This window comes from Temnothorax curvispinosus, unplaced genomic scaffold (assembly GCF_003070985.1).
Source record: "Temnothorax curvispinosus isolate PA1 unplaced genomic scaffold, ASM307098v1 QBEX01015443.1, whole genome shotgun sequence".
Classification (NCBI taxonomy): domain Eukaryota; kingdom Metazoa; phylum Arthropoda; class Insecta; order Hymenoptera; family Formicidae; genus Temnothorax; species Temnothorax curvispinosus.
Window position 1 is genome coordinate 69434 of NW_020225223.1, and position 23706 is coordinate 93139.

A 23706-nucleotide genomic window follows, 5' to 3' on the forward strand; every position below is an offset into this window, starting at 1 on the left:
GAGAGAGAGAGAGAGAGAGAGAGAGACAGATTTATCTAACATGTTTTTCATGTGTTTAACGGAAAAATGAAGCACAAAACCTGATAAAATATCTGATGTAATATCCTTCATGGCGGTCAGTATTTTGCCGCGCGTGGTCTCCCGGTTGTCTTTTTATTTCGAGGTAATAGCCGTAGAGGAAAAATATTTCCAGGACGCAGTTGTAACTCTCGTCGGCATCTATACGCGCAATCGCGCGCGTTTTGTTCCCGAATTTTGCGCGCCGAAAAGTTTAAATCACAAAATCGATATGGCTCGCACCGTCGACGATAATTGAATCGTTTGCCGGACTGCAAAGCGGACGTTTCGTAGGCGTTGCAAAAGAGAACGGCCGGCAAAAAAGAGCTAGGACTACAGCTGGAGAAAGAGAGAGAGAGAGAGGAGAGAAAATAGATGTAACATCGATATAAATTTGACTCTCGGAAACTGCGTGACAATTTTTAATCCGTAAATATTCGCTCGCGTTATTTATACACATTTAGTTAGCCTTTTCGATGGCGGATTACAACGCGTGAATACGCGCGGTTAAGCCTCGATCGCTGGATTCCACTCGGGCCGATAGCGGATTTTTTTTTTTGTTTCTTTCAATCACCGCGCGGATGTAACATTTCAATATAATATTCAAAGAAAATCGAGCCTGAAATTCTATTGTGTTAATGTTAATTAAATTATTTTCATTGTAGCGTTACAAATAAAGTTTGTGTTTTCCGACTTTCCCTCTCGCAACAATTCACGCTCTGTCAGATCATTTAATTTAAAAATAACGCGCAAATATATGAATAATTCATATCCGAATGATTCTGGAAATGCAGTTTCCAAAAAATTCTGATTTCGTGAATATTGTATTGTTCTTTTCTCAGACATCTACACAAATTTACTTGTTTCTTAGAGAGAGAAAAAGTGTTAGAGAAAACAGTGGGACACGCAGTATATATGGAATATCATCACGCGTAACACGATGTGCATCCGTTTACGTCCGATTCGACGTGCAACTTGTCGGCAGGTAAAGAAAGACTGCGTAGGGCAAAAACTGCTGCATAAATTAACAGTTTCCGCGCGGCGGCGAGACAACGTCCCTCGCCTCGATCGAACTCGCCATCGATCCGCCTCGTTTTAACGTCGGCACGCGGGGTCGCGCTAACAACTGCACACGGTCTCGAAATCGCTTGGTACCGCTTGGCGAAACAATCCGAGTTGCCCGCTGGTCCCGCCGACTCGACTATCAATTTCACGGCGATTTGAGCGGGCGGCATTACGGAACTGCGGATCCGCTCGACAGCGACGTTTCGCCGAGCGTGCACAGCTGTCGACGTGATCGACAATTACGAGATATGATCTCCATTATCCTCCCCCTCTGTCTCCATTCGCGAAAAACGAAAAGTCACATCCAACGACATTGTCCCTTATAGTATCCACCTCAACCATTCTCGGCGCTTTCCGCGCGGACAACTTCTCGAAGAGCGCGCCTCGCGCGTACCGATCACGTAAAAGGATTGAGAACACATGATCTTGCGATTCTCCTAGGGAATGGAGCAATATATCAAGTCCGTATTTGCTGCAACGGGGTTGCGTGTCAAACGTCCATCATTGCGCCGGACTATTTCTAACGGTATATTGAAATAATACGAACGTTTGAAGGTTTTCGCGATACGAAATTGCTACGTTTCAAGCTACGACCGTTTCATTAACCTAAGCGGCTTCCCTCTGGTTTTAACAAATTTTGGGAACTCATTCAAAACACCTTTTCTTTCTATCCAAAGAAGACGCTTCGGATAACATCAGATGGCAGAAATTTACTGTATATTTACACGCAACAATTTTTCTTTTCTTATAGTTATCAAATCTTTACCAGAGAGTAGCAATTATTTGCGATTCGAATTATTTCTCACGAAAATCGAGTATTTTATTTTCAATTTAATTTAATAACTCCAATATGAATCAAAGAATTATTTAAAGGAGTTTATAGACATTTTAAAAATATAATTAATTAGAATTGTGCAGTGCAGACTATCGCAAAACGTTGCGTCGAGTCTAACTCGACGTAGGACCGCGACCGTACCTCGGAGCGACGCATCTGTTTGTCATCCAAGTGCGAAGGCATTCTTGTGCGGCGACGGTCGATGTACATCGGACGTTTCGCTTTATCGAAAACTGATTTACACCGCCCTGAGCACTCCGGCACTCAATTCTGCTCCCGTATTGTCCCTCCATTATCCGCGCCGCGTCCAATGCGGTCATTGCGTACGCCGCAATTTCGATTTTCTCTGTCGCCCCGATGATGCATGTCTGGCGCTTGTGCCGCAGTGTATAGAATTCGGCGATTTCAACGCAATGACGAATGCTCCATAATTCTCGGGCGAAAGATTTGTGCAACAGCGAGTGATACGCTCTCTGCAGTTAGACACTTGTCGCAATATGATATCGCTGTATTAATTACAACTTTGACGCAATATTGATCAACGGCAATAATTGATGAGAGTCGAGTGTCGAGATTTCCCTTCATTCGGAGTTAATTAAAACGGGATATGACAAATCTCATATGTCATTGCAATAAAAAAAGTTTTAAAATAATTTTGGCAATTTTATATAATTTGAATTTAAGGATCAAACTTATAATTTAAAACATTTTAAAAATTTCATGTTATTACGACTTTATGCTCTTAGATGGAGGAGTCTTATGATAAATCCCATGTTATAAAATAATCATGCTACATATGTCTGCCTTGGTAACGCCGGGATAAAATCTTCCTCGTTTTCGTCATTTTTTCACTTCGCCGCGTGTTTCATGCGACTCGAAGTCGAAATTGACAACATCAAAGGCATCTCGCAATTCCGCGAACGAATTGCGAATGTCTTTACGAAGACTGGCACATATCGTTGCATTAATGCTGCCGTATCTACCGTGTTATTCGCGCGAGTGTTTACGCGTTCTCGGAACTACTCGTATCTCTGCTCGGCGTCTGTTTCTCGCAGGTCACATATGTGTGTCCGCATATGATAATTCCCGCGCGAATAATGACTCACCGAACGTGCCAAGGCGTGCCGACGCGCGACGGATCATACGTTCAGCTGTATATATCGATTCGCGAAACAACGCAAAACAATATTTCTGTTATTGCGAAAAAAGTTTCTATTTCACGGAGTATTCGCGCGTTCCATTTAATATTAAAGTATCTTGCAAATGCATTCTGCATTTTAAAAGGTGTCTCGCAATATTGCGAAATTGTATCGCAAATACTTTCACGAATCTAAAATGAATGTCTCGAAACAAATATGCAACGTGAAAAATAACGAGTCCTGAAGTTTTAGATCTCTCTCTCTCATCTCTCTCTTATCAATTTTATATTAATTCAAAAACAACAAAATATTTTCGCTTAAATAGTAAAGTTATCTCGTTAATATTCTTATAATATAAGTTTCCGAAGTTCCACATGTTCAGTAAAAATCGATGAAAGTTCTAGTGAGTTTCAAAGAGCGAAAAATGTATGCTCGTGAGCATGAAAAGTATCGCAGTTTAGCATACGCTAAATCGCCAATCGAGCGAAAAAGAAAAGCAGCCGTTTCGCAGAAATTGATCGTGCGGGCACCGAAAGTTCGCGCACAAAATTTTCCAAGAAAACGGGCTCGTCAAAGGTCTTTTCTTACCCACGTTTATTAATTTCATATGGAGTCTCACTTCTACTTGCTCGTAAATCGTTTCAAGATCGGTATCGCAGATGAGTGACTATGAAATTCAAATAGCGGTGCAACGGATTAATATTGCACGGTTTCACATTGCTGACGCCACGGATATATCCCACCTGACGCTTACGGTCTGACTTTCGGATTACGCGGCAGGATCGTCGCAATAAATCGCTCTCGAGCCGTCATCTTCATCTGTTCTGAGCAAATAGCCATCGCGCAAATTCACCATGAATTACAGATAATTAATCTCAATTATCGATATGCGTACTTCTATGGGTATATGGTTGTCAAGTCGGACAACAAACTTCCTCGTAAAAAAGACCACGTAAATCACGAAGGCGAATGTAACCGCGAACGTAAATCATAAAACTTTGTACGATGCTGCAGTCAGATAACGTAAGGATTCCATTTCTGAGATCAGTATCTCTTTCCTCGACTGCTCGCGTTAACTATTATCCGTGCTCGCATGCGAAATTGTTAACAATTTCCACGAGGACAGAAATATAAATGTCTATCCATTGCAATATTGCATGCTAATCGTATGAGGTCCTGAGGCAGGTTTGCTGAGAGCTAGGCATGATCTACTCGTGCCGATATCTCGCTTGGATTTTCGACTACATTACAGAATCTTATATTCTACAAGATCAGATACTCCTGACGGAAAAATTTCAGAGTTACCTCTCGTCGAGATTAATAATCTCTCCGCAGTTATTCGATTTGACGTGACATTAATAGAGCAAGTAATCAAAGTCGATGCCGCTATAATTTCACGCTATCGATCGAAAGGCAGCTTAAAGGAGCGGAGACCGCATTTTAGAGCGTGAAATGGAATTTCGCCGGCTATAAAAAGTTAATTGCAAAATCAGCGTCTCCGCCCCTGCGAGAAAAAACTTTCTGTACAAGTTGGGGATAGATTTGGATGACGATGATCGATGAGGTTGACTCGCCCCGCGAAAGAGAAAAGAAAGAGAGAAGCGCGAATTCTCGAGAAAATCGGTAGGAAGCACGTATACGGTCGAATTGGTTGTCCGTCAAATAGAGGAAAGTTCACAAATGACGTAAAATATACGGTTACCATCAAAATGACAAATTATATAGCCATTCAAAATATCCCGAAAGATATAGGTTTAATTCAGAAAGATCTAGGGCACGTATTATGAAACTTTTCAGAATGGATTCCGATCGAAATTATTCCGTTTTCTCTAGAAAACACAATAGAAATCTATAGGAAATAACTAAACAATTCCGATCAGAAATCCATTCCGAATAGTTCTGTAATACGTGTCCTGATAATCGAGAGAAGACGATAAGATTCTCTGTCGAAAGAGATCGTTGAAAAATGCCAATAAATAAACCCTGGAATAAACCGAAAATCCACCGTGCTGCCAACAGAAAGAAGAAAAGAAAAACGATAAGCACATATTCATGAAATATCGCTCGTGTTTAAACGAGTCTCCATCATGCTTACACTGGCGACGTCAATCTTAATATCATTGAAGAACCTCCTATTGAAAGTCGATCGTTAAAACCGCGTTCCGCCCATGACGCAGCGCGAGCATTTCCCTGCCGCATTGTGGCAAAATGTCACGTGAAATGCTGCGCGCTCCTAAATATTCACTTGACGAGAATTAATTACATTCTGCTGCGCGGATGCAACCCCGGCTTCCACAACGGGAGTTTTCACCCACCGGTATCTACGCGAAAGGACTGAATTTTCCAACACGCGGGGGAAAAAATTACTCGACTATTTTAGTTTCTCACTTCTCGGCTCGCATTTCAACCGGGACACTTTACAACGTAAATAATATAAAAAAAATTCCGACAGACAATCAAGTGTACCAAGGATTTATTTGCAAAATGTATTTTGACTTCAATGAAGTAAATCGTCTAAGAAAGTGAAACTGAACATAATTGTTATTTTTTAATTAATATGTGTTCGTTTCTCTCTTCCCCCTCTGTCTCTCTGAAAACTGGAGTGGAAAAAAGCCTGCAGGGATATCTCGAAAAGCCATTAATCGAGAAGATGTACTCACTTTCGCACACATCTATAATCATTTAGTTCCTGAATTTATCCGTACGGAGCCATCGGAAACTCAAGATCGGAATCTCAATAGACGTAGAAGAACTTGATTTAAAACGAATTGGCTGCGTTCTGCGCAGTCTAAAAAGAGTACCCATTGAATCGCCTCGTTGGGGAGAAAGAAAGGGATACGTGACACTCGTCCAGAGAATGAGCTGCTCGATAAGATCGACGTACTTCGACACGGAGCAGCGAGGTGGCCCCTCGGCGGCCATTAAGAAACGATGCTGAAGACGTTGATCGATTACGAGACTCGGAGCGAGAAGAAAAGCGACGAATCTCGCCGAAATGCATTCTACCCTCAGTTCTATTTTTTCCAAGATTTTTTCTTTATCGACGACGGTCTCGGCATATAAAGGGGGACCACAATACAATTCGCCGGGACGGCAGAGAACTTATACATGACGATGAAGAATGTATATATCGATCATGTCATCGGTGACACTTTGGTCGGAGTCACCCTAATTAATTCCGCCCAGTCTTCAATCCCTGTGGACTTTATCGCGACGCTCGAGGTAACTCGTAACTCTCACGTAACTGATAACGAAGCAATCACCGGCGAATTTGAATAGCTTTATCACAATGGCGTACAAAATAGATTAATATGAGAATTTAAATTAATACCTACGCGAAAAGTGTAAAATTGCATAATATTACTCAAAAAGACGAAAAGTCTTATTCGATGACGGCCATTATCATTGTACGATTATCATTACACGGTTTTTTCTCCAGAAGAAGAACATGCGAAGATACTTACGAAACCATTGCGTTGAGAAGCTCCATTTTTTATCACAAACGATGACTCGCGGATTTCGCGCGGAAGGGACGAAATTAAAGGATCGTCTTTGTCACGTGCAAAAAATGCCTCTTTAAAGCCGCGTTTTCTTCCCCCGGCCTTTAATCGCTTCTCCACGTGATCACAGCTAATGGTATGAAAAAGCGAAACGTCACTGCAAACTAAGAAGTGGGTTGTATCATGGATCGTATGGCCAGTAAAAAGGGTCGAAACCGCAAGGAGATTGTTTAAAGTCACAATCGGCTGCGCGTCGATGTAATCTTGAATAACATAAATATCGATAAACGGCAGCGAGCTAAAACTCGGCGATTTTGAACCTCTCGGGATATTTAAGCTGATAATCCGATCGGATTTCGTTAATTGCGTTAATTGTGTTTACGCACGCTATATCGGTAATGAAATAAACGTCGAAGAGCGGATAAGCGGTGTGCTTATCCTAAACGATGCAATTGGAGAGTTTAGTGGAGTCGAATAGTTTTTATTAAGTAGTCCTCACTATTTATTTAAAACAAAATCTTAAACATATATTTAAGAACAAAAATTAATTCATGGCATGATCTTTATATATATATAAAAAATATATAAAAAATAATGTCTATGAGATATATTATGTGTGCGTGTGTGGGATTTTTAAATATTATTCTGTTTTTTTAAATATATATCATAACTTTACCGTAAATAATGAGACGTCCAACAGACGTTCAACAGACATTCAACAGACGGGCCAAAAAAGTTGCACATAACATAATAGCTTCAAGACAAAATGTAAAAAACGCAGGATTAAAAAATGAAGAAGATGATGCGAGCTTATTTAATTAAAAGACCATTTTACGCAAGTTTTAGTCTCTATTACGCTGACCCACTTTCTCATTAGACCCGCGAAACAGTCGAGAGAGGCAGATGGTAAATGATAGGTCCACAACGGTAGGTCTCTACGATATTGCGGGAATTTCGCCGTTTGCGAAAGTCAGATCGCGAATTCCTCAGTTCCAGCCGGGAATCTCTGGTGCAAGTAAACCGCGTCTCGATGTCTCGCGATACTGAAATTCCGTGTGCATCGAATAGTTCGTCATAGTACTCGTCTGCAACTCGCACGGAATTCCGCGTGACGCGTATGCGTGTGCATGTCTTTTCGCGCGATTAGGTGCAAACACGCGTTCGCAACGAGCATTTAATTGAGCTCTCGAATTCCGTTCCTGATTAGATTGACTTCTATCGAGCCAAGACCCGTCGCAAGACTTTAAGTCGTTCTTCGCAAATTCCGTGCATTCCGCTGTCTCGTGTAGATGAGGTAGATGCTCAAGGCATCGTGATTGTAACGGATATCTTCCGGGTAAACTCATATTAAAGTATATAAGTTTATTAAGCATTTCTATATTTTTATATTTTATCTTTATATTCCTTTTATCTTGATATTAAATAAGTTTAGTGTATATTTTAATTTTAGATTACCTATATAATAGAATTTTATTCTATATCTTTAAATTTTTATTTTAATAATATCTTTATTCGTTGGAATAATGGACATGAAAGGATAATGGATGTTAGAGAGAGAGAGAAAGAGGGAGAAAAGAGGAGAGAGAGAAAGAGAGAGAGAGAGAGAGAGAACGAACAGGAATTAGCCAATAATCCACGCAATATCGATATTCCTTCATTTTCGTAAGACAATGCGGAGAATTCGCGGTGTTGGACACCTCAAAGGACGTTCTGGTGCCTGAAAGCATTGATAGGATCAATTGCAAACAGTGCAAAATTCGATTAAAGGATTGAAATAATGCTGAACCATTACAGAGGGGATACAATAAGCTTTATGCGTAAGACGTCCGCTTAGAATCCTTTCTATAGAATTAATCCTTTCGTTTGCAGATTCTATAACTAATTAAAAATGGACTTCTTTACAATAATAATTTAAAGCTTTTTTCTGTAATTAAATATAAAGAAGATTATATTCCATGTTTATAAATAAATAAACTTAGATTGACAGCTTTAAATCCCATCTAAACCAAGCAAATAATAATAGGTAATGAAAGATAATCTTCAGATTGCAATAGAATCAGGATACAACCGCGCAGCGGTTGTACATATTTATGGCTTCTATTGTAAGATATTTATTAGAAAGTTGAAAGGGTAAAGGCGTTCTATGAATATTATGAATATTCTCATCTCATTATACTAAATGTAGCGATGTTTATAATTGATATTATATATTCAGCGCGTCATATTTTAATATCATTAAACCACCAAATGAACAATGCGGGGCGCGTAATGCAGAAAATCCTTCTTTGAATTCTATCGAAATATATGAAATAAACATGTAACTCACTTTACCGTGCATGGTTACAGAGATCGGATAAAATACGATTTTGCGTGAAATTGTATTTTCTTATACAATACAACACGATTCTATGTGTCGTCAATTATTTAATCTCTTCCTCTTTCTATGCTTTTTCATTTGACGCGACAAAAATAGTGTCAAAAGAATTAAAATTTCGAGAACAAGTAGAATTGTGGAAAAAATAAAAAAATTGAAAAAAAAAAAGAAATAAAACGTGCTTTGAATGCGATGTAATTTGAAATTCAAACTTCGAAATGTGATTTTACCGCACGTGTTTCAGAGAGAGAGAAAGAGGGAGAGATAGACGAATGATAGAAGGATGTTCGTGTAAAAGAGAGAAGGGTGCCACTCGTAGAGACTAATTAATCGAGCGTATGAGCGTTGAATTCGGGTCACCGAGGAAGATTCGGCGGCTGAGTCGCACCGGCACGATTTGCCCTCTATCTGTGGGGTTTAATTGAAGGGCCAAAACATCGCTGTTGGGAACGATTACGTCTTCAAAGATCATGTTCTTTCGCTCTAGCGTTCTATGAAATTAATAGAGAAATGGCTCCGAGAGATGCCTGTGAAAGTACGTTAAATATCCCGATGATACACCAAAATGTCTCTTATCTAGAATCTTGTGAAAAAAACTTCTTTTTATGAAAATAAATAAAACCATAAATGATAAAAAATTTCTTGCGTCGTTGATACATATTTTTCAATAATTAATCAGATGAATTTTAATCGTTTCAAAGTAGTGATTGCACCATGTTAAGCTTTTCTCACCTAACTTGGGAGAAGTTAACAGAGTCCGGAACAGTCGGAGAAGAATGTTAATATTTCCTTACAGTCGATATAGATTAAAAATGTAAAAAGTAGGAGATTAGCAAATGAAATTTCTCGTATAATGTGATATAAAATATCACATTATATAATGTGATATAAAATTGTGTTACGCAATATTTTAAAATATAAGATCTTCCCTGTGAGACTTGATTTTCTATCGTTATGCCTATACTTGAACACATCTACCTGGTGCATCAGGCGCGCTCGGTTCTGTTAGTAATAAAGCTCCTTAATAGACACGATCGATTCCGTTACGCAGATGCCGGGCATTACATCAGGCCGTCGGCGTCGTCGGAAATTAAAAAATGCGCTCCCGTGCTTTGAAGAAAACGCGTGGAGTCGAGAAGAGAGAAGGGTGATCGAGGAGAGACGAGCGGATAATCGAGAGATATCACGCGATCATCGCGAGGAGCGAGTGATAATTGCTGGCGAAACGTCCGATCGACTTCTCGTCGGGAAAGCTGCCCGCAGGATCGCGGCAAATTATTTCCCCGACGGTGAGCCTTGAAACGACGCCGATCGATTCCTCGAAGGATAATAACACTCCTCCTAGCCTCGCGGTCCCTTCGAGATACGCGATACGTCCTTGGCCCGGTTTGCGCCATTAACAGGCTCAAGCGGAGTTTTTTTTTCGCTCCCGCGTTTGGGACCTTCGCGCAAGAGTGCAACCCGACTCAATCCGGAACCTCGCGCTTTTGCGTCCAGTTTGGAACCGGACCTGGCGAGAGAACAGATTTCTTCCGCGGATTTTCCCCCCGACCGTTCCAGCGTGCTGTTGGTCCGAAGTGAGTTATTCTATGAGGGAATTCTAATTAAAGTTGCAACCGTTCGACTCACCGTACCGTGCGTGTCGGCCTACGCGCGATAGGATTACGTGATCACGGGCAAAATCAAGAATAGCGTTAATCCGAATCTCGCTCTCGAACTTTCGATAACGTCATGCATATACCTTTGTAATCTGGCATGCCTGAGCGAACTACTATCAGCAGCTCTCATTGATGTCTACACGTTTCCAAGTAGATTTTGCCGAGATTAACGTGAAGCGAATTCATGAGGTAATAAAGCAAACAGAGATTGAGTGTTGGATGTAATTTCCGGTATAACGATTTTGGATCTTTGACTTGTCAATCGAAAAGGCGTAACATTGCAAGTTACATTACACATCGCTATTATTTATCTAGTAACAATGTTTTTCATATTTATCATTAGTAAAGTTGTGAATATAATTAATATTTAGAAAATAATTAAGAGAATAATAGTGGAAGTAAGTTTCTTGGTATTGAAGAATCACGCGAGAAGCGCTAGAATTCGCAATAATAGATGATAGACGAGGCGCACAAATGCGCGGTGAATAGAAGCATTTCTCCAAGAAGGGAGAGCTCACTCGTTGATAATCGTGTCGATAATCCCGCGATACTTAGCGCAATCATTCGCTACGTAAACCGCCTGATATGACTCTTCGTTTGAGGCACGAAACGTGATATCTCGTAGAAACTAGAAACGATGAGAGGAATACGTGCTCTCGAGGTGGTGACCAATAGCTGGCCGTAATCTCCGGAAAGTGAACTCCGCTGAGTAAGATGGAAGAGTCTTCCGCAGAATATTTGCCCAACGAAAACGCATTTTGAAAATCACCGGCATCTCTCTGTCGCCGCGGAGAGAAGCTGCGTTATTATAATCTCTCGTGAAATAGAACGGGAACAACTTTCAGAGCAATAGAGTTATCACTTGTAAACGATTATTCTCGGAAATTTTACTCGAGAAAATTTTAAATTTTGAGAGAAGGGATAAGAATCTAACATTTTTGAGAATCAGTTCAGAGCTTTTATGTCGTGGACACTTCCAATTTGGATCTTGTTAAGAAAGACTAAACACCGATCGAGAGCTTTGGTTCGGAGCTGCGACGTGAGTGATTGCGAATCGAATTCGGTGCGAGACGATGCGTCACTGTAGCACAATCAGCTTAATCGTAATACGCTGCCACAGAAAGCGAAGCATTCGGGAAATTTAACGCACGAACATAAAAATATTATAATTCCATTGTAATTTATAACGAACAACTCGGAGTAGAGGAAAATAAAATTGTTTTAAAAAGTTGGCAGTTTATTGAGTGGAAACTTCGCCGGGACGGCAGTTGGAAACTTAATCGATGCAGTACGAAGTGCAGAGGGAAGTACACGAATAGCGCGAGACACTTGACGAGCGTCAAGGAGCGATATATGTATATGTATGTATATATCAGTTTCCGCGTATTTCTTGCTGGCAAAGACCGGCGAGGGTTGTAAAATTTACGACGAGACAGCACTGCGGCTGAAAATCGCTACGAGGAAAAGCGCAACCGTAAAAATTGCGCAGCGTGAAAGCACCAGGAAGAATAGAAAAATTACCACGCGGCACTTGTTTCCCTCGATAAAAGGACCGCAATAAAGAAGGAAAAAAGATAAAAAAAAGAAAAGGGAAAGATCGATCGCTCGAGAAGAGAACCAGCTGCTCGGATGATCTCACCGAAACAGTGTCTAATTAAGTTTAATAAACAGTGTCCAATTAAGCCAGAGAGTGGAAGCGCCGGGCGAGCACGTGGAGGAGGGCCCGACGGCGCGCAAGAGCGGCCTCATACGCGGTCTCGTACGCCGATTGAGCAGCGGCGGCGGAACGGGGCGATCGGCGCGTTCGATCGTCGGCGGGTCCAAGGGTGCGGGTGGCGGCGGTGGAAGTGGTGGAAGAGGCATCACGAGTCCCAGCGGTGGTTCCATCCTCGCAGCTGGGCAACAGTCGGTCGCGGGGGCCGATAGCACCACGGTGTCCGCATCCGGGACCCCCCACGGTGGCCGCGGTACCCCGAGCCGACGGTCCAGCCGCGATTTAAGCCCCTCGAAGAAATCGTCGTCGGTGTCGTCAGTGACCGGCCAGCAGGATGCGACGGTGGCCATTCACGGGGACGGGAGTGGTACCGCGTCGTCGTCCGGCAGCGGTACCGGGCAAGAATGGTGGAAGATAGTCGGCAGCATAAGGCGCAAGATGCGCGGCAAGACCACCCAGAACAGCTCCAGCATATCCGAGGCCGCTCTGCAGGACACGACGAATCGCAATCAGGATGACTTCCTCAAGGCTGCGATGAGAATCTTCTTGGTGGTGTCGCCGCCGATGGGGCGCATTCAGGTAAAATGCGCATATATCGGCCGCATTCTCATTGCTGTTTTGCATCAGTACGTTTGGATGCGCATGCTAAACAATTTTCGTAGTCTGCTTTTCGATCGTTGAATCTTGATTTCCATCATTGGCAAGCTGCTATTCGAATCCAATTTTGTCGCCTTCCGCTGAGAGTTGAAATTGCTATCCATCACATGGTATCTATCGCGTACAGGAATACAATCCTCTTTTTTTTGCGAATATAGATAGGTACATGGAAATATATTGGAACTGAAAGAAAATATCACAAAACCTCGATTTTGTATTAAAAGAATACAATATTATATGTTTGTTTAAATTTACAGCCTATTCTAGACAGTTGCGACTTAAACTAATTTAAACTAAAGAATTCGACGATTTTTGTTATTCGACAAAATTATTAAAAATTGCTCCCTTTGTTATTCGAAGTTTTTGAAGTCTTATCGTGTCTTACAAGGTTACAATAATTAAATTGTAGTTGTTACAAATGAAGGTTTCACGAAACAAGTACTATATTGTATTTACAGCATGACAGCGTAAGCAACCCACACACACACACACACACATGCGCCGGGACGCTTCGTCATTCGAATCCCTCATTGTTGTATAACGTGCAGAATAATCGCAGCGAGCGTATTCGTCCCGAGGCAATAAACGATGACAAATCGCGTCGCGGCGACGCGCGCTAATTAGTTCCTCAGAGTAATTACGATCACGCTCGGAGATACGGCAGGTAACTTAATGAAGCGCCAGTTTACGATTTGATATACAATTTACCGATTATGCGATTAAATCGGGCCCTATGTCTCCCCGCCCCTCGCCCATGTAATAGAGTTAACAAGTTTCGCAGCTGCACGTCTTCTCCCCGTGCCGACGTATTTGTGCTCCCGGTAAGGCGTTGACGAAATATGGCCCCGAGCTACTTGCCTTAAGCTCCACTTATGCAATAGTTTGCTTTACTGCTGCATATCGCGTCGGCCCAACTTCGATAACGCGTAAGCCGTGTAAGTACTATGTAGAATAAGATAAATAAGCCACATGTGCATAATAAATAAGCTGTCGTGATGCGAGATGGTGGCTCTAACATCGTATTGCAGAAAATGAGGAACGAGTAAACGAAGCTGACTCGTGGGCTTTTGGTATAATTAAATTAGGATCCAAATGTGATATCCTAACGTCTCCAGCTTTCTTTGTTTAACTGTCAATTAAGATTATTTGACAATTAATCAATCATCCTCTTGATATTTTGAACAACCTATATGATTACCAGGATATTTAATGGCGACTTATTAAACTCACTATGTTAATCAACTTAATTAACAAAACAGAAAAATCCTGTTAAATTTTCCTCGACATGTAACAATTATTCAAATTTTCTCAATAAAACATAAAACGTAAGCGGGCTGATTTCAAAATTGACCAGCAGTGGCAAGACAGACTCAATCCCCAATTGCGTTTTTGCTTCACCCTGTCGCAAAACAGAAGTTACTGCGGTCGGGGCGTTTTGCAGCACGCCCAATTTCTAGATTTAATACAACTGGCGCACGAGAACCTTGAAATTACGTTCCCGCTTGCAAAGCTTTTCGTGTGCGGGACGGAGCTCGATATTGTTATACCTACTATATACCGTCGGCTTAGCGTTCTCATCCACTGACGGGAAAACGGACGGTTAAACGAGAAGCGACGGGTGATATATGAGAGCTCTCCGAGAGCTATATATGAACCAAAACGTTAACACCGTCGCGGTCGATTTGGTGCAAATCGCAACGTTAAAGAGACGTAATACGAATCACTAGTTAAGGCGGAATTACGATGAACTTAACGTAACGGAACGCGACGGGACGCGAAGTAACGTGAAAAACCTAAACACATTGTTTTTATATGCGGCTGATTACGATCGACTTTACGTAACGTGACGTAAAGTATCAAAAAACAATGTGTTTAGGTTTCACGTTACTTCGCGTCCCGTCGCGTTCCGTTACGTTAAGTTCATCGTAATTCCGCCTTTAAAGAAAAAAAATCCTATATGCTTTGTGAATTGATCCGAATTTTTTAAGAAATTTTTAATTGCCTCTGCAAATAAACGTGATAACATCGAAGAGATTTAAATAATTATATTAAATAATTGTAATGCAGTAAACTGAATATAGCGGAGCAATGTTTAATTATTTTTTTACACTTAGGCTAATGTACCGAGCAAACTATATAGAGGCCCTTAGTACTATAGAAGTTATTAAATTTTCAGGAACATCTCAATAGCCTTGGTTATCGAGCTCGAAAATTTAACACGTGAATAGGTTTGCCAGCCTATTGCGGTTTACTGAAGCATCGGACGTCCACAATCTTGGATGATATGAACTAGGTTTATAGGTGGACTATCGGGGCGGTTAATGTTCTAGTCGTGGTCCATTATTATCGGACAATAGGCTGTCTACACATTAATAACGGTGCCCATTCCAATGATATGCGAGAGCAGAATAAAGCATATATAATGCATATAAATTATAAGTTTATCATTTCTTTAGCAACGTCTCATATTTTTTAACACTATTTTTGACGACGAGAAATTAGACGCCCTGCACGTATGTATACGCGTATTCGTCGACGATAGGCAAAAAGTCGGTCTAGCCTTGTCTTTCGGGAAAAAATTACTTTGTTTTAATTGTCATAATGTTTGTAAAACGGAGACACGAATAAAATGGGCATGTACGAATGAAAATTATGGATCTCAAGAGCTCATGTCAGCCGGAAAGCGTTAATTCCGAAACCAAAATAGAATGCTTGCGTTGTAGAAATTGTTGAAGCGGAGGAACACGTTTGCATGCGCCGCGAAGTAATACACCCACGGCGAGAATTGGAAACCTGGACAAATTTGCAATTTTAGTTGATTCGTGATTTGTATCCAGTATCTACGTAATGTAATACCAATCGAGCCGGAAGGCAGCTCTGCACTTTACATGTACACATAATGCAACTGAAATTACGAATTTGTATAGATATATAAATCTAATTGCAAAATTTAAACAATGAATAAAAAAGTAATAAACTTAAAATTACAGTTTAAATTACGAATGTTTATAAAATTATATGTTTTATTTAATAATATCTAGTCATTTTATTTCGCAGAAAAAGCTCGTAAATTATCTTTAATTATGTTTCTATATTTTTAATTGTTCTGCGTTTTTCAAGAATTCTACAGAGACATTAATATTTTAATTAGAACAAATAATTTTTTTTTAGTTGAAATATATCATTTTATATATATAAACGACGCTGCTGATTAATCATAAATTAATGTAAGAATGTATTTTTCAATTTGTCAAAGTATAAAATATCCATTTACTAAAAATAACACATTTTTTTCTCATATTCAAATTCAAACTAATCTCACGGAAATTAATTTATTTTTATCCAAGTCTTTTCGGACATAAACATCACCAAAGTCTTTCATCCTCTTATTATTTCTCTCATACATTCCCATGAAAAATAATTCACGTTTTCGTCGAATAAATTATAATGTTCAGTGTAGAAAATATATATGTATATAAAATGTTGATATAAAATATTTAAATGCAAAAATCTGCTTAATTTCGACAGGTAATTTCGTTCTTATAGGAGTCTTTTGATTTTATCGATTTACCACAATTTTATTCTTGCATTCTCGGTACAACGTATAGATCGAATTTATATTCGTCTCGTGGGATTTTTCGCAGTTGCCACAACCGCACGTTCCTCCTCTTGCTTCATCACGCGGATGTTTTAGCCAGTTGGAGCGGATAAGCCGAGGTTAGGAGAAAAGGGCGAAAGTTCGCATTCGCGATCAAACTGTAAAGTTTTACGTATTTATTCAGTTCGCCGTTCGGTACGAATGCACTTCGGCCAAACGTGACGACATGATGCTCGGCAAGTTTGTTAAACAGTTGTAGAGCAAAGCCGTAACGCGAATTTAACCATTTTTATGCTGTCGCGCACTGTATAATAACTGCGCGAAGATAAACGCCGAGAAAGACTTTGCTAAGTGAATTGTCAAGTGGCTCGGCGCGCACAGGACAGAAATTCCACGCGGAGATGTTTCACTCAACTTCCGTCATCCTCTTATATCCGGTTGAAGCGCATTGCACATTTCGGTGAGGAAACTTTCAACGAGACTGGAAATTGGAAAATGTATAATAGAAACAAAAGCTCGTATTTAAGATCAAAACAAAGGATTTATCTGTCTTTTATTTAATGTTATTTGAGTAATAAATTATAATAATTCACCGTTGATTATATCAAAAATATATTGTTTAGTAACGTATTTGAGAGAACATTAAAAATGCTCGACAATTCAAAAATATGACATGGTTTTCTTGCAATATTAAGGAGATTGTAGGGAGAATCAGAAATGTATAAGAATTGCATAAAATTTTAAACATAAGCTCTTTCATAAATAATATGTTATAGCATGTAAATTTTTTTCACCGGTTAGTTTTTGAAAACATTTATAGCAAAGATTTTTTAATGTCACTTATATGTCACAGTAAGTTTTATCACATAATTCTCTATGTGTATTTTATACGGCGAAACCCTTGAAGCCAACAATACCTGAGATGTGACATAAAAAGAGTATATCCATCTTGTGCTGAGTTTTCGTGGTCCTTAAGTATTTAAGTAAATTTCGATTAAATACACATTTTGATTATAATTTATTACTGCGATTCTACCGCGGTACAAATTTTAATATTACAGGAAAATTATGTGGTGATAATTTTTTAAATCTTTGAAGGTACTTTTGATGTGATATTCTTTATATATTGAACATAAATTTATTCAGTTTTTAACATTTGTAATAGTTATTATAGTTTAGTTGAATAACTTAATAAATTGTAGTTGAAAGTTAATTTAACAGTTGTTCATAAAATTATTAGATCCTAAATTCGACAACGATAATTTATTACCTTTATTCAGAATTTTTTTGAATCAGCGAATTTCATGTACTGAAATTTTTCGGATATTTGCAAATTTTCGAAATACGGGAATGTATCGAAAAAATGCAACGTGCAAAATTGCATTCCATGTAGCAAGAGGAGTGCGTCAAAGTGTCGACGAATTCACTGGTATCATGGATCGCGCGTATATCTTCAAGTATGTACGTATACCGCGGTATATAAGTTTGTGTTGTGGAGAATCACTTAAAGAAAACAGGTGCACTGAGGGGAAAAGTTTGCACGAAGCAATATATAGCGGAGAAAGTTTCGATTGGTATGGCAACGTGCTTTCCTCGGCGCGGCTGATAAGGAAACGCATTATCGGCATCCTTACTGCGTTCTGAAACTACGAAGGGGTTCGAATATGCTTCGCGATATTAATATCCACGGTATCTCTGGACAGTATAGAACGGCGTGTAAAACATTGTTACGGATAGCATCAATCTTGCCTATCAAATCGGCGCTTCTACTAAAAACAACGCAACAGAAGCTGGAAAAAGATTAGTTCTATAGCGTTTAATAGGTTTTAAAAAATTATACAAATCAACACATATTTATTACAATTGCATTGTGTGCAAGAACATAAAATAACAATCCTATTTCATTCTCTGAATTATTTTTCCGATCTCCCGTAATATCGTTTGCATATTCATTTTTGCATATACAAGAGCTAATCAATCAGTAGCAGTCAAAAATACCAGAAAGCCATCTAGTATATACGAAACAATGTGAAATTATTTCCGTACGATTCGGAATATGTATAATAATAAAAGTTATTTTCAGTATCAAAACGAAAAATATTAAATGCGCACTGAAAATACCATTTCATTCTTGTTCATGCCCAGATTTAGTAATTAAAAGTTGCACGATGGACGAATATGATGAATGTTTCGATTGTTAAAACGCGGACATTACTTCGCGTGCAACGTTTTAGCAACAAAAACTGGGACAACGATGTAGCGACACGTTTGAATGAAACTGAAATTAAGCCGCTTTACAGCTGCGTATGATAAATGGTTGGCTGCAGTTAACAGATCTGATAGGAAGTTACACGACAGTCGAATAGCTATTAAATCTGATTGATGAATACCGAAAAGTTCAACCTACAAGAAACTATTGCTACTAAGAATTTAATCAGCTGAATGTATATATATATAAACTGAATCCGAGCGATATTATACTGAGAAAGTAATCAAAGGAATAACTCATCTCAAAAGATAAAATAGAATTTTTAGATGCAATATTTAATAAACGTTAAATACGCGTAATATAAAAATATGTAAACATGAGAACAATAAGTAATGAATATACTTGCTACGTTTGTATTGTAACATTTTCAAAATAGAAGCTATTAAATTATTAAACGCTCTTTTGTCTTTTTCCAACAAAAAAATATGTTATTTACCTTAGACAGTTTATAGCCCTACTGTATAGCCGCAAGTACCTGCGTTATAATATTCGCTGTTGTTGGCAATTAGGATAGGTCTCTGGCGATTATAATTGCTAATTTATCATACTTAGCCTAATTGTGTATTGTTCGAAGTTTGCTGATTTATACCTCGTAAAATTCCACAAATAAGCTTATAGTACTATATCAATTCTGCCAAATTGAAATTTAACATACCGTTATTGAAAGAGTGCTGCAAGAAGGTTGTAAGAAAAATCAAAAATGTTAAAATTTAAATTATATAAGCTCTTTTATAAATAATGTCAGCATGGATTTTTAGATTTTTTTCATCGATTAGTTTTTGAGACCATTTATAACAAAATTCAAAAATTTTTGAGTTTTAACGGGAAATTGCTGCGTATCAATTATCAACAAAAATAACTATTACAAATTTTTATTGTAACTAAATTTTTATTGTTAACTAAACTATAAAAATTTAATAAAATTCACATCTTGAAAAACATAATAAGACTTAGTAAGAAGAAAAACTATAAGAATTTTTTCAAGATTTGATCTAGCACATTCTTTACAAAGTTTATGAAAATAACGAAGAAGTGATTTGTGAACAATATACATTTTACTATTAAAAATTACATGACAATCGAGACTTACTCAATATTTTTTCCAGTCCAAATTAAGTGTTCCTAATCATTCTTATCGCTCTATTTTCGGCGTTATTACTTAGGAGAGACCGGGGCACCATGAGCCACAAAAATTCAAACTCTGAAAAGTACCTTTAAATATAAGATTTTTTGTCTCATTTTTTTTTAATAGTTAAATCACAATGTATATTTTAAAGTTTATTTAGCATATTTGATCAATATTGATTAGTTTTTGAGAAAAAAATTAAAACACATTTTTTGAGAAATGACCCAAGGTTACCCGGGGCAAAAACAATGTGAAAAAATTTCTAAATGGTTAAAAAGTTATTTACGCATCATGAAAACCATTTATGTCACGTGCGTCTCGAGACTACGGACTTTGATGACTGTCACCTAAATACGAAGTATGGGCAACGAAATAACTGTCACGTGATACTAGTTGAATCAACCTAAACATTCTGTATTACTCTAAACAGTCAATGACCCATGATACCCCGTAACTCGTGGTGTCCCGGTCTCCCCTATATATATAACTTTCATATAACGTTATTACATAAAACTTTCGTTATTCAACGGTGTTTGTTGCATCTTTTAATAATAAGCATTTCTGATCGAAGCACGTTGAGATGCATTAAAAGTTAAACAGGAAAATTCTCGTGAAGTTTGGGCCACAGTTTTCCCAAGTTTCCCATCGACGGAGCGAGGAGACTATTGCGATGGAATTTATTTCGTATCGTTTCCCGCAAATATGCTGACTGTATCCGAACTCCGCCACGAATAGTGGTTCGTCGAGTTTCGCTATAGTTGCAGATAACGCGGAGAGCTTCGTCCATCTTGTAATCGAGGAGTTTAGATCAAAAAAGAAATTTCAGGAAAATGTATGTTTTTCGATACATATAGATATATCTGTCGTACGTACGCCGAAGTAAATCGATTTCTGTAAAAATAAGAGTGTAATAGTGAGTGGACCTTACTTCCCCAAGTTTTAATTTCCGTATTTAATTAACGATGTAGTTACTGTCGGATATCCGATATCGGTTTCCTAATTCTGATAAAATTGAGATTCTGGAGCTGGCTATTCTGTAGATTCAAAATGTCCACACGCTTATTTTCTGACAATCTCGCAAAGCTCACTTTTGGGAAAAAAGGCAGATCTGAAGAATACAAGTATTGAATACTGCTCAAATGCTTTTATTTAATACAACATATTATCATAATTGACAAAAATAAATAATTGCCTCAACAAAACGCACTCAGAGTGTTCAGCTCAACAGCTTATAACAGCACAAGATGACGTGTATTGCCAAGAGCCACCGCTAAAGCTCTTCCAGTCATTTGCTGCAGGCGTAACGTGCGCCAGTAATAATTTAAACCGCAACTCATCAGCGTTTCCGCGAGCTTAAAACAATAAATGGCGTGTTTCTATTCTGTTATACAACAAGAACAAACGGGCGCGTTTTGTACTTTGATATGCATATTTATAAATCACATTTTGCCAGGCACGACGATTGTTCTGTGGTAATTAAATAACAATATGTAATATATGAAAACAATGATGCCACAGTGAAAATAACGCAAAATTGCGATAATTAATTAAACAGCAATTGTGACTTCGTTGCCCATTAAATTGAAAATTAAATCGCGAAGAGTGGCAAAGAGGGTAAAATGTGATGACGGCATCTCTCGGTGACAATCACTTTTATCTCTATAATAATTATAATAATATGACATTATATCGTGATGATTATCATGTCTGAATATAATCCAAAACTCATATTGAAATTAGTAAATATCAAGAATGCACTGCCCTTTTTCCAATCATGAGCGAAATATTTTTTCGTCAATTTTCCATCTCCTGCGCGAAATTACGCCTTGTCACGAGTCACGAGTCACGAACGAACGACTCTCGTTAGCGACGTGCTCTTTGCTGAATTGACAAAAAGCTGCGAGGCCCTTCGCTAAATTGACAGAAATCAGACCCTCGTCGATAAACGAACGAACGGACGAATGAACGAATGTCCGGCCGCCGTTTATGAAGCTTTACGCGTGATAAAATCCACGTGCAGTTCGTCGTCGCGCAATTAGTTTCCCTAGCTATCCGGCGAAACTCTTCTCCTGCACGAGAGACGCGAAAGTTCCGGTAGCGTTCGGGCGTCCGACGTTTACGGTGCAGTAAAATCGCCCGTTTAATCATCGATTCGACCATTTCGCCGTCTGGCCATCGCGCGCCGTTACCACTGCTTCTCGATTTGATATATTATCGCACCGGCGGATAATCTGAGGTGCTTAATGGCGCGTATGTATGACGCGAGCTGTGGATACATGGGCCCCGATAATTCATCAAACCGCAACTCATTATCTGCGCGTTATCAATTTTTACAACATTTTATATTTTTCGCATTTCTACTTCCATTAGTGTCGATCGTGATAACAATGGTAGGTATAATATTTTGCACTCGGCGTTGCGACTCGCCGCCTCATTTACTATATAAGACACGGTTTGAGAAATAGTTAAATTTCTGCGCTTGAATGAATGCGTTTCACTTCTGACGATAGCTGCCGATATCTTTTACGTACGTGATTATAACAACTCGTGTAAATGAGCTATCGAGTCGTCGCACGCCTCTATTTCAGAACTCGATTAATTTTCATTTTCGAAGAGGAGCATAATTCCATCTGTGACGAACTAAGTGCCTATACGTATATAGTAATTTCGCGCCGCGCGCGCTAAAGCGAGGCGAGAGTCGCAAAAAGCATACGACGAAAAGGGAAACGGGAATAAACGGGGCGTGCGAAAAGATATAGCGGAATAAGAGAGAAAGGGAGAATAAACAGGTGAGGTCAAGGAGGGATGACGGTTAAGGGTGTATTGCCGTTAATGGTCAATTTCAGCGTGAGAACAGATTTAAGGGAGCGGACGAAGTTTACTTTACGCAATCGCGCCGTCGCGATGACGAAAGTCTTCAATTAAAAGCGGGGGATGAAACGAGAGAGTTCCGCGAAGGCTCGTGCCCAACCTTACTCTCGAGGATCCTTCTAGCCGATTACGTCATGAGTGCCGTCGTATTCTCCGGAAACGGAACTCCTACACCAATTATGTGATAGACGATAACGAACCGCGATTCAAGACAGTCGTTGTGAAAAAAACGAGATGCATTTTGGAGATGCTTTGTGCAATTTGGAGAAGATTCCTCCTGAAGAAATTCTTTATAAGTTGTATTACGAATCGTTGAAGATAAAAGGCTTCTCGTTAATCAGAAAAGCTCAGAAAGGCAAATAAGTATCGGAACTTTTAATTTAATAAGCGTCACTTCAAAGGAATTTTAATTTTAGTCGTCGCGTTGACGAGACGACCAATTTGGAAGTTGAAAAAGTTACGTTGACTTCTTAATAACGTCCTTGCGTCTTGCTGAATACTCTAGATATAAATCAGTAAATATGAAATATCTCTTCACCCAGAATTATGGAACGTGTTCACGAGAATATTTTATGGATAAGCCGATCAGCGTTTTATCGAGAGGCCGCGTATGAAAACGTGCTGCACGTCTCTTCGCGTAACTTCGCGCAATCAAACGTCATCGACGAATCGCGAGTTAATCTGAGCCTGCCGATTTAAACTCTGAGATCACGGGCATCGTTCATAACCGAATTTACGCGAGCGCGAAATCTCGTCATTCTCCATCCCACTCGATCCAATTAGCCGTCGTCGCCGACCTCATTTGCTCTATTTTAATTACGACCTTCATTCCGACGAGTCCAC

At 39.2% G+C, this 23706-nt stretch overlaps 1 protein-coding gene across 11 annotated transcripts in view; it reads left to right on the forward strand.

Annotated features, from left to right (window-relative positions):
- Window positions 1-23706, forward strand: part of LOC112465730 (pleckstrin homology domain-containing family G member 5-like) — an 88476-nt gene that overhangs the window by 22330 nt on the left and 42440 nt on the right. The window contains exon 2 of one of the 11 annotated variants that reach the window (XM_025033447.1): window positions 10022-12921. The exons of the other annotated variants lie outside the window; for them this stretch is intronic. Within the exon in view, the coding sequence (XP_024889215.1) occupies window positions 12781-12921 (141 nt within the window). The 5' untranslated portion in view covers window positions 10022-12780. The remainder of the gene's footprint in view (window positions 1-10021; window positions 12922-23706) is intronic. 11 annotated transcript variants of the gene reach the window in all.